This window comes from Bombus bifarius, unplaced genomic scaffold, assembly GCF_011952205.1.
Source record: "Bombus bifarius isolate JDL3187 unplaced genomic scaffold, Bbif_JDL3187 scf7180000008208, whole genome shotgun sequence".
Lineage (NCBI taxonomy): Eukaryota > Metazoa > Arthropoda > Insecta > Hymenoptera > Apidae > Bombus > Bombus bifarius.
In genome coordinates, this window is record NW_022884511.1 from 1,097,479 (window position 1) to 1,110,096 (window position 12,618).

Here is a 12,618-nt window from a genome sequence, read left to right on the forward strand (position 1 = left end):
TTACATGGTTTAAATATATTCTTCGCTTTCACAATGAAGTCGTTTAACGCTGACGATCCGGGGAGCCATTTAAAACGTTTCTGTGGAAGAATGGAGCGGTTTAAGGCATACATTAGTTCGTTTTGTGTTCCGAAATAGCAGGAAAAAAAAAGTTACAAAGGGTTTCTGTAAAGAGTTCAGGGAAGGTTTTTGCGGTTTAGGTGGACTACTTGCCTCGTTAAACCGAGAAGAGTCAAGCAGTTAGGGTGGAACTCGTCTCGAGTGGAAATTATTCCCTTTTCTCATCGCGAGCTCCGGTAGAGCACAGCAGTAGAAAGCAGAAAATGGATTTCACGATTCGTCTGGATCGGAAAAGATGCAGAAAAGTTAGATATCTTTAGAATTCAGATTATTTTGAATATTATAAATTTCCAGAGGATAATCCGGTTAATACGTTACTTGTTGTAAAATACGACATCTCTACGGCTATAATTTTGTATTTCGAGTTCCAAAGCATCGGAAAGAAAATATTTTTCATTTAGCATAGAACCACGAAAACATATTGCATGTCCGATGAAACAACTCGCAGGTTGCTGATTAGCATCGCACGAACGAATCCCCTTTATCGTTCTCATTCACTCGCCCCCTTCTCTTCATCCCCTTTCACTTGCTACAGCACTTTCCCAGACACGATTCTAGTCACTCCCTACACCACATTCCACAACTTCTACCTGTAATCGCTTGAAACGTCTCTGACCCACCTTGTAACTTTCCTATTTTCCTTTTATAGATCGTGAATAATGGCAAATTCTAGCGATTTTTGACGTACGCAACTTTAATCTACCGATCGAGTCATTTCTTAACGAAAGACTTGTATTAATTACAGAATTAAATTTTGTCGATAAAAAGAAATAAGTTCAGTCTGAATTCTTTGTTGTTTTATTACGCTGTTGAAGGGTTAAATAGAGAACTTGACCGCTGCAAGTGCGTTAGTTCGACGAGGTTCGTAAAGTGTTACATAAAATCATAAGATGTTGTTGCATAGAATGTGTTGATGAAACAAGATATTCTTGAGGCGACAGGGTTGCCTGTTCGGGGTCATCGATGGCCCGTCTCAATTCTTTAACGGGCCTGTAGGGCATGTGGGTAACACGACACGGATGTAATGCAAGCCGTGCTATTATACGATACAAGAAAGCGGGCTGAAAAAAAGCGTACAGCATCCCTCACTCATCGGCGTAGCCGTACACACGTGCATACGACGCTCTACACAGCTTGTAAACTTCTCTCTCGTCGGAATATTCGAAAAATCACGTCTGCTCGCCGAATGAACTCCTTGCAAAGTTTTTGGAAATGCAGAATTCTCTGGACTTCGAGCTTCTTTCACAGGTTTTTTCTATTCGGTTAAATATCTATAAAAATTAGAAAAACTAGATCGATCTTCAAGGAAGAAACTGTATCGCGTTGTTGTATGAAATAATTGGAAGAAAGTAACGAAGATCCTTTTGAAAGCGGTATGAAAGTGTAAACGCGACATGAAAGTAGGTTCAAAGAACAAACTCCTATGGTTGGAATTAAGCAAATTAGTTTGACTCGCATTCACTCAGGTACTATGCACGCATGCATTTAGAAAAAGCGTGGGATATTGTTCTACGCGTTAGTGGAACCTCGCCCATTGTGGTTGAGTGTGGAATTGCACACATTGCGCCGATTACCGAGGCATTCGCTAAATTTCCGCTGAAACTTGGATACGCTTGTTTTCAAATCTTCTTCAATCTTTCTTACGCTATCTCTTTTTTAAAATTCTATGGCAATTTTTATCTCGACGTACCCAATCGCTCTATAAATATTACATTTTACAAAATTAAATTTAGAATATTTATATAATAGAACGCTGCTTTAAATCGTTGCTATAATCAAACGAAGCGAATTGAAATAATGGAGACGATGCTTCTGATATTGGTATTTTCAGGAAAGAGTGCAAGCAAAGGATCCACCATCGCATTATTTAGCAAAGTTACGCACTTATCTGGATCCGAAAGCTTCGCGAAGCCATCGAGTATGTTGCATTTAATTTCTTATCCTTATACCTTTTATTTCTTCATATTTTCGTCCTCTTTATGTTGCCACGCGAATTGAAGTAAATTAGCATTCCGAGATCTAAGTAATTAGGGGATCGTAATTTACAATAAGAGCAATTAAATTAAGTATTACAAGTGAGAAAAATCTCATATATTTAATATGATATAACGAACGATCTTAGTAGTAGTAGAGTAATAAAAAAAAAAAGATAACTTATTACAGTTTGTGATAAGTACTTGGCTTCTTCGGTTTTATGATTCTCTAATTTTTTCGATCAACGTTTAAACATGTATTACGGTGGTTTACAAATAATTAATAATTTTAAGGCGCGCAAATTTGTTGTTAATCCAACATTTTAATGTTACTTCTATTCACATTTTTAAGGCTGTAGTACCGTAGTATATATTTCAACTGTGCATTACGGTCTGACTCAACCAGATAAAACGATGATAAACATTGTATTACTCGGAATCAATTTTTATTAGTTACTTCTTTAGAGCAACAGATTCGAGGAAATAGATGTCCGGTAATTAGATAAATGGAAAATTTTCATTTTCAAAGAATGTTTTTAACGCCAGCGAAATTACTTTCACCGTCCGGGAGTAATTAAATGTTTCTAGATTTTGCTTTTTGAATGAATTACAATTTCGAGAAATAACCACCGTAATATATCTATGGAACGATATTCGTACAATTTTTGGTTCTTAAATTACAAAAAAAAACCGTTTGTTTTATGTTCGTTTTTCCCGCGTAAGAAAACTTGAACGACGGATACTAATGATTATACAGTCGTATCGTTTTCTCACGTTCTTCCAGAAGAGGAAAATGGTTGGAGAGTCAACGTCGACTCAAGTGTTACGGGATTTGGAAATCTCGTTACGCACAAATCACATAGAGTAAGCTTTTATTTATAACATACATTAAGTTCTTTAAGTAACTTTCACTATAGAAACATAGTTTGAATTTGCCTCGGAGAAATCTAACTTGGTGATATAATTCGATTTCTGGATCGGTCTAGGTGGGTAAGGGAGTTCCTAGACGAAGAAAACCAAGGCTTGGACGCCCTCATAGACTACCTCAGCTTCAGGTTACTCATGATGAGACACGAACAACGTCTCTTGGAATCCCACGCGAGTTCCGAGGAAAAATTACAAACCGGTAAGAGTTCGCACGCCGCGCCACATGGGTCAACATTTATTTCTATTATGGCGACGTACTGGAAAAGATTGAATCGATGAACGCAGACCGTGAACGACATAATTATTTTCCAGTGGGTTCCGGGGATACCTCGCCCTTAAATAACGGTTGCCTGAGGCCGCCTCTTCACGAGCTCAAGGATAGTCCTGGCGTTAAAAGGAGATCACGGCACGTGGCGCGTCTCAATATGGGCGAAGCGAAAGATGACATCCACGTTTGCATACTGTGCATGCGTGCCATCATGAATAATAAGGTACAAAACTGGATATATCGGAACTGGTTCAAGAACATTGCCATTTGATCAGGCAAAGAGGCTTGTCGCATGTCAATTCCTTTTATTTCATTCTTACCTTTCTTCGTCGTTTATCCGTATCTTCGTTTTGCAGACTGATTTCGCTTCCTTCGCTTGTTTTCATATGTAAATTACAGAAGATGATTCGTCGCGGTTGGAAACTAGCGACAAAATCACAAAATCGTGACAATAATTTTGTTCTACCTGTTGTAAACATTTAATTCAGTACGATATTGACTTTCCTCTTTATTTTCTGACAATATTCTGTATGATACCATTTATATAAGAGTATTAATATTAATCAAAGTTTGATTTAACATAATACAATGCGTTCGAACATAGTGTCTTTGATAATAATGCAGAATTTACTAAGCATTATTTTTCTGATATAAAATCTGATAATACTTTGTACAGTATGGCTTCAATATGGTCATCCAACATCGTGAAGCAATCAACTGTATCGCGCTCAGTTTAATGCATAAGAGTTTAAGGTATTGATATTTTTCTCTCAAATTCATGTAAGTTTCTCAACTTTCGTAAAATAAAAAAATGTATCCTACTTTCAGAACGAAAGCTCTAGTATTAGAACTTCTTGCTGCTATATGTCTGGTAAAGGGTGGCCACGAGATTATTTTGTCCGCATTCGATAATTTCAAAGAAGTTTGCTCGGAACGACGACGATTTACTACGCTTATGGCATACTTCACTCAATATGATAGTTTTCACATAGAATTTATGGTTGCTTGTATGCAATTCGTAAATATCGTTGTTCACTCGGTAGAGGACATGAATTTCAGGGTTCACCTGCAATACGAATTTACCAAGCTTGGTTTAGACGAGTATCTCGAGAAACTCAGACATACCGAAAGCGAGGATTTGCAGGTTTGTCAATTTGTTAATTTCGAGTATATTAATATTTATTATAGTTCTGTCGGAATAATTCCAAACGATCGAAGTTTTATGATCGAAATTGTTGCTTTATTTAATAGAAAGCTACAAGCATTTACTGTATAAAAAGAGACAACGAAAATAATTTCCCGAATATAAATTATAAGATACCTTTATTTTTATTTACTTGATTGATACAATAAAATCGTTCACAGTATAATAATAAATAATTGTTTTGATCTCTGTGCATATTTATATAATATTTCGTGTATAAAACGTACTTGAAATTATTACATGTAGTTAAAATATTTAACGACCTCACTCCTAAACATGATACTATCTTCATCTGATATAACATTTTCCCAGGTTCAAATCTCTGCGTATCTAGATAACGTATTTGATGTAGCTGCCTTAATGGAAGACAGTGAAACTAAGACTGCTGCGTTAGAAAAAGTAGCTGAATTAGAAGATGAACTTGGTCATGTAAGTAGTTTCTTTAAATTGAACTAGCCTAAATAGCCTTACTTAAACGATTATTTACTAAACATTTGATATGTTGAAAATAGGCGCACGATAGGATGACAGAGTTAGAAAGAGAATCGCTTGCAAAATTAGCGGAGTTAGAGACTGAATTAGGTGCATTAAAAGTGGAATACGCTGATGCTGTGGAAGCTCGTCGATTGGCCGAAGAAGAACTCACAGCCTTGAAAAGACAAAAGCAGGATTCTGCTCGAAGGCAAAGTGTTTTAGAAAACAAAATTATCGAATTGGAAACGCTTACTGGCACTCTCACGAAGGGTTCTTCAGGTTCGTTAAAACTCTTTGTGTATTCTACTATCGTAATTTGTTTTAAAATCTATCAATAAATAATGCAGGAATAACAAATCGATCAAAAAGTAAGTACTAGCATTTAACGTATCACTTTAAATTTGTACAGCCAATCTTCGGAATGGAAGCGCAACGAGTCCCGTCAGTACATCGGATAACGTCACATCCTCTACGCTTAATTCGACCCCGTCTCCGACACTGGAAGAACCTCCTCCATCTGCCCCAGCACCACCTCCACCACCACCACCTCCATGTCCACCACCGCCTCCAATGGCACCTCTTTCTCCTGGAGATCAAAAATTACCTCCACCTGCACCTATACCTCCACCACCTGCTGGCATGATGCAAGCACCGGATGGAGCAATGACTATTAAGCGAAAGGTATGTTTTTCTTATTAAAATCTATATATGCAACTATTGCATGATTCTCGTTCTGCGCAATTTAGTATTTTTAAATTTCCCACGAATATGCACATAAATATTTACAAAATTCTTTGATTCCAGGTTCAAACAAAATACAAACTTCCCACACTTAACTGGATCGCTCTGAAGCCTAATCAAGTACGGGGTACTATTTTCAATGAGCTGGACGATGATCGATTGCACAATTATATAGACTTTTCCGATTTCGAAGAACGATTTAAAATCGGAATGGGAAGTCACGTTGCTAATGGTACTAACGAAATAGACGGTCTTCAAAGCTTTCCTAGTAAAAGATTCAAGAAGCCAGAAAATGTCTCGCTCTTAGAACATACCAGATTACGAAATATCGGTATGTATAATAAAAATCTCAATTTCCTTTTTGAAAAGTCAAAAGACTGATCGCTCACCTTTCTGTTCCCTTTTATAGCCATATCGCGAAGAAAAATGGAAATGCCGGTAGAAAAAGTAATTATGGCAGTAAATGCTCTCGATTTAAAAATACTGTCGCTGGAAAATGTAGAATTGCTACAACGTATGGTGCCTACGGATCAGGAAGTATGGCTTATTCTCTCTTTCCATATAGAAATGTTGATAGTAGCTGCTAACACACAGAAACTTTATAATGTTACAGATAAAAGCATATAGAGAATACATCATAGAAAAGAAAAATGTTAATTTGTTAACGGAGGAAGACAAATTTTTGATGCAGCTCGGTAAAGTAGAAAGGATATCAACGAAACTATCCATTATGAATTATATAGGAAACTTCTTTGATAATTTACATCTTATTACTCCACAAATACATGCTGTGATATCTGCTTCGAGTTCGGTTAAGAGTTCAAAGAAGCTAAGAGCAGTATTAGAAATTATCCTTGCCTTCGGAAATTACTTAAACAGCAGTAAACGAGGCCCAGCATATGGATTTAAACTTCAGAGCTTAGACACATTACTCGATACGAAGTCAACGGACAAGAGAATGTGCCTTTTACATTATATTGTAGCAACAATACGAGTCAAATTTCCAGAACTGATTAATTTTGAATCGGAACTTATGTACATCGATAAAGCTGCGACTGGTGCGTATATATGTTAATATTTTAATTATTAAATAACTATAATTGTTATCTTTTATTCAAACAAAACTGTCTTGACTCGCTATAGCTTTCTACTCTATTGTAATTAGTGTATTGACCAAAATTACTGCAGCTGCGAAGGAAGAACTAGATTTGAGTTGACATCTTACGCTTCTGGCAAGCTGGAGCGCGTTATCTCCCCTTAGATCTTCTCAAATTACTGTTTCGACGTTCGAAACACGTGTACTTATATTCAAACATGATTAATTTTACGACCTCACTATATTTCTTGCGCCAAGAGTATATACCAAATGCCGTGTCTCGAATGTCATAAATTTATCTCATTATACATATAATGTTTTTATTATTTTTGTATATCATTTTGTTTTCTTCACTCTTTTTAGTCTCGCTAGAAAATATAACTACCGACGTTCACGAATTAGAAAAGGGTATGGATCTCGTAAGGAAAGAATTTGAACTACGCGGTAAAGAAAAACACAACACCGTACTACGAGATTTCTTAAATAATTCCGAAGAAAAATTGCGTCGTTTAAAATCCGATGCACGCGCTGCTGGAGAAGCATTCCGAGAATGCGTTGAATTTTTTGGAGAAAGTCCCAGGCAAGCTGATGCTAATACGTTCTTCTCTCTTCTTGTCAGATTCGCAAGGGCATTTAAGGTACCGTTTAACTTTTACACCATACATATACATATATAATAAGCTTATAACCAGAAAGGATTATTTTCAACTAAAATGGTCATAAAAAGCAAAACGTCAGAATACTACAAAGCAAAGTACTTTTACAGGCTGCGGATCAAGAAAATGAACAGCGTCGTAGATTAGAAGCTGCTGCTGCAGAAGCTTTAAACGCCTCAGAAGACGTAATAAAACGTAATAAATTAAATCAAAAGAAGCAACAGGTACGTTCTCCTAATTATTTATTTTGACGGAAATAAGAAGTTATAATTATTTAGCTTCGTTATTATTGCACGCTATGCATTTAATAGCTTATATTTATTTTCTTATTAACGAATACATTTTGTAAAACGTGTAGAGTCCCGCAAATATGAATGCTCTATATTTTCTTAGTAATGTTTCTTAAGATTTTATTTCATTATACTTAAATCTGTAAGTGCAATAGATATATAAATATTGAATGTTAAATTACTTATTCTTTCTGACCAATTATAACATGCTTTACTAACTGCACACTTACATTTTTAAATATGTTTCTCTCTCTCTGTCAACATCAATGCTGCAAGATTTAATTTTATTTTTATTATTTTACTACATGTTATTAATTGTATTCCTATTATTTGCCTAAAATTTTTTACTGTGCTTCTTATACATGCAATATAGATATAATTCCTGCTTATACCATTATAAACGAACATTGAACATGCATGACACTGCGATTAGAACATTAGCATTTTTTAATTTCCTTATGGAATGGTATGATGCTACTTCATCAGTTAAAACGTGTAATTTTATGCATTAACTCAGAAAATATCAAACAGATTTTCAGTTTCATATATATATAAAAAATTGATTTCTGTTTGAAGCTTTATATTTTTATATGTGTGCGATGTAAAATGGTAATTTTGTATAATTTCTTAAAAGCTTGCGCTTTCTAACATTACTTATTTATTATTCATATTCTTCTTAACAATTAAGCATGGTGGATCATTTCATAGAAAAGCTTACATATCATAACACTTGAAACATTTCTAAATTTTGTTTTTTTTTATACAAAACGTGATACTAGAGTCATCCAGCATTACAAAATACAATATTGTTTAGTGTCAATTCATCTCATTGTTATAACATTTTCCACAAAATTTTTATTATCACACATGAAAAATACTTTTTGTATGGGGATATTATTTAGCTTTACTAAATGTCAATTAAGGAAACAGATTATTTTTTGGAAATAATTTTTGCAAATGTCAATGCTCGTGCGAAATAGAATTTACAAGGCATTTCTTTTCGCTGCATGTTGTGAGATAGCATGATATTTTTCAGGGATTATCAAATGATCATAATAATTTTGATTATTTCGAGAGTGCTCTTTTAGCAATTTTTTCCGTTTCAAGAACAGACAGCGATGTCTATCAAAGTATCTCACGAACGTCTATTTTTCTTATTTGTTACATATTTATTTGGATTTAAAGTCACCGAAATTTTGCTGTAACACAAACAAGAGTCTGTTACATCGGCATCTTAATGAACTGGAGCTCAGAACGTAACAATATAGAAACAATTCACAACATGTAAGTCTGTCCTTACTCACTTCCTTCTAATGACATATTTTTAATGGTCGCATTCGCACATACACTACGCTTAGACAACACACATGTAGGTTTAGCTTCTATTACCATGCGAGATATACGTATTGAAATATCCAAAAACCATGTTCGAAAACAGTTCTTTTTTTATTTGTTTTTAATCGAAAATTTGTCACTAATTTCATTAATAAGTAAGAATTTCCCTTTCTACAAATATATGTAAAATTCTAATTGTTTTTGAAGAACTGTTTTCCAAATCTAGTGGTACGGACCTATATTCACTCGATTCATATCATTAACAAAAAATTAAAGAATGCATTGGCATGTGTTCTAGCTTGCATTGATGTTGCCTGAGAGAAGTCCTGTATTATCACTTTCCTATGCTACTGCCAAGAGTCTCATAGATAAACGCGTATACATTAACAATATAGCTTAATTCTATAGAATTAAACATTAAATTAAATTTATTTATAATTTATATCATGTAGGAGAAACTCAGCTGTCTATTCGTGATTAGAATTCTAATATATTAATTAAAAGATCTTCCATTTCAGCGATATATGTATAAAAACTACCTTTAGAAAATTTCTCTGTTCGAGAAGTTTGAGGAAAATAGGGAAAGCTCTTTATTAATATGTTTCGATTTTATATTAGATATTGTTTACAACGTTTAGTAGTTTTGTCCAAGTAACGATATAAAAAGATTCGATGATCGCAGCAAGATTAAAGAAGCTAACCTTTTAATATACATATGTATATCACTGATCTATCAGTAATAAAAGATTGGTAATTTGATACAGGACGCTGTGATAAATGAACTGAAAAATAAGACAAGACTAGTTCAGGAGAAGAAATTGTTGCAGCAGGATGAAGTGTATAACGGTGCTCTGGAAGACATTCTTCTTGGACTTAGATCAGAACCATACCGACGAGCGGATGCAGTTAGGCGTAGCCAACGCAGACGTATCGATAATCATAGGCTCTCTCGCACTGCCGAAGAACTAGAACTTTAAATCTGTTCCATTCAGTGTGTTTCTTATTTTAGGGAAAGCAATTTGTTTTTGAAGAAATAATTTTCACCACATTTCTTGCGTTAGTACATCAACGTTTTCACGTAAAGCTCTTTCAGGAAAGTGTTAATTTAATATTTATAACCTCCTACCAAAAATTACAACATAATGTAATTTGAACGCTCGGCGAATGTACATTTACCAGAGCGTCTGAATTTTTTCAACATATTTTGCATTCAAAAAACGAAATAATTTAAAAATTTCATGTGATAAACTGCTTGTAAACTACTAAGCATGAAAGAGTTGCGCGCTACATTATCGAGCCAAAATTTATAAATAATAAATGTACAGTAATGTCCTGTTAAGACGTTTGGACCTGAGAAGACTGGAATTAATGAATCTGGATTCATCTCTAATGATCAAACATATACCGAGAAGAGACGTGAGAAAGAGGGAAAACAAGTCTTACGATAAATTATGAATCATCACATTCTAAAAATGAAATTTCCAGAATCTTTTTTGCTGTTTCTCCATAAAAAGGATTTTAAAGGATTTGAAGGAATCTTTCAGATTAAAATGAGTCTAAACATTGATGCAGTCGGGTTATTTTGAGTTAAATAAAATAATCAAGTTAATAACACTCGAAGTAATCAGGAAAATCTCATCAGTGCTTTGTAGCCTTTTACACTGAGAAAAAGGAAATGTTATAGAAACTTCGTGTTTTATCAATCGAGGTGATTACTCATTGTTTAGCAGCTTCGAATGGCAATACCTTCATGATCATCTCCCATTTACAACTTATTTAATGTATTTATCTAGCTCGAGAAATGATGGTTGTTTTTTTAGATATTGACAGGACATTACTGTAACACGGTAGAGTTGTAGATATAATAATTTAAAGCAAATATTGGAATTTGATATTGAACTATTCGTATATAAGTCACTTATACGGTGCTATAAATTCATCAAGATCCAAAGGAAAATTGAATTTAAAATGTGAATCATGACATATTCAACACACAGTAACAACATAATAATGTTCTTCTGTTTGTTCAATACGTATTCTTTCTATTGTACAAATTTAGCGAACGTAACCATGAAATACGTTTGCAAAATATCATAGTATGTAGAAAATTGAGCAAAGCACATTTAGGAAAATTATACTATTATTTTTGCATTGTTTTTTTTATGAGTACTACCTTTAAGTAATTGAACATAAAAATTGTTTCCATTGAATTATTGTTGATTGTTATATGCGTTTGAAATATTTATAATTCCAATTTAATTTGTATCTGTTAATCGTTTATTTGAAAAAGTTTCTAAGAAAATGAGAGAATAAAAGACGATGCAGATTCGACGGTAGTAATAACGACGATGAATACATACGAGAAATTTAAGTATACTTTTGCATATTTGTAAGACTTTTGGCAAGGTACAGTTCCCAATTAAATCGTAACATTCCATGGATATAAAGATCCTACAAACCTTAATGAAATTTCCAAACGACAGAAATAACTATTTTGAGATAATTACGAAAGTAATACATTTACAAGTATAACGAATTCCAAAAATGCAAGCACTGCAGCATATTTTTCTTAAAGTTTGAAGGTCAATTCTTCGATACACAAATAACAAACACGCACAATGATAGTCTATATTTAATGTGAAATTTTTGAAAGAACTTTTTATTTTATTACGCACAATATCTAAAAGTAACACAACTTGTTACATTCCGCCAGAATTTCAAAATGCGCTCAATATTATGAATAGATACATAGTATGGATCAGTACAATCGCTTCTATTATAACGCATAAGTAAATAAAATATAAAATAAAACAGAAATATCAATGTAAAATACGTCACTTGCAGCAACATAGCAAGAATCAAATTTATAACAACAACAATTAAATCGAAGATTATACGTGGATTGTAATAAAATTATGCGTTATAATTGAATCGAATATAGTAGCGATTTTTCACATTGTTTATTGCCATGCGATACAAAAACAAAATAGATATATAAAAGACTAAATATATAATTCACCCTTCAATCCAATTTTAAGATGTATTTGCTACAAAATTTTGGTAAAATTATACATAAACTTTCTATGCGCCTCTTGATGATTACATATCTCATGTTTTTTGAAGAATATATAATTATATTTTCACTTTTGTACGTTTTTAATATTATATATTATCGATTGAAAAAAGATGTAAATATTAGTGTAATATACGACATATGCTAATAGTTATAAAAAAATGTAATTACTAATTGTAGATCAATTGCCAATGTGATGTTTAAATAAGTGTAACATCTCTGTGTTATAAATATCAATTACATAATATTATTTGCTGCGCTGAAATACAAAGAAAATTTGAAATACTTGCAACAACAAAAATTTATCTTATAAATTTTTAGCATAAATGTAAATATTGTGCATTTTATTAAATAAGTTATGCGAAATAGGCATGTGCTTTACTTTGTATAAAATTTATTACGAATAAATATACCAATGTATTGTATAAATACATATATATGTATATACATATATATGCAAA

At 33.3% G+C, this 12,618-nt stretch overlaps 1 protein-coding gene across 1 annotated transcript in view; it reads left to right on the top strand.

Annotated features, from left to right (window-relative positions):
• Positions 1-12,610, top strand: part of LOC117210665 (formin-like protein) — a 32,399-nt gene extending 19,789 nt beyond the window's left edge. The window contains 15 exon segments of the mRNA XM_033453891.1: positions 1,952-2,038; positions 2,851-2,957; positions 3,080-3,236; positions 3,239-3,511; positions 3,965-4,041; positions 4,117-4,432; positions 4,805-4,921; positions 5,005-5,245; positions 5,376-5,647; positions 5,771-6,038; positions 6,117-6,244; positions 6,321-6,765; positions 7,167-7,441; positions 7,570-7,683; positions 9,849-12,610. Of these exon segments, the coding sequence (XP_033309782.1) occupies positions 1,952-2,038; positions 2,851-2,957; positions 3,080-3,236; positions 3,239-3,511; positions 3,965-4,041; positions 4,117-4,432; positions 4,805-4,921; positions 5,005-5,245; positions 5,376-5,647; positions 5,771-6,038; positions 6,117-6,244; positions 6,321-6,765; positions 7,167-7,441; positions 7,570-7,683; positions 9,849-10,061 (3,090 nt within the window). The 3' untranslated portion in view covers positions 10,062-12,610.
• The last annotated feature ends 8 nt before the right edge of the window (positions 12,611-12,618 follow it).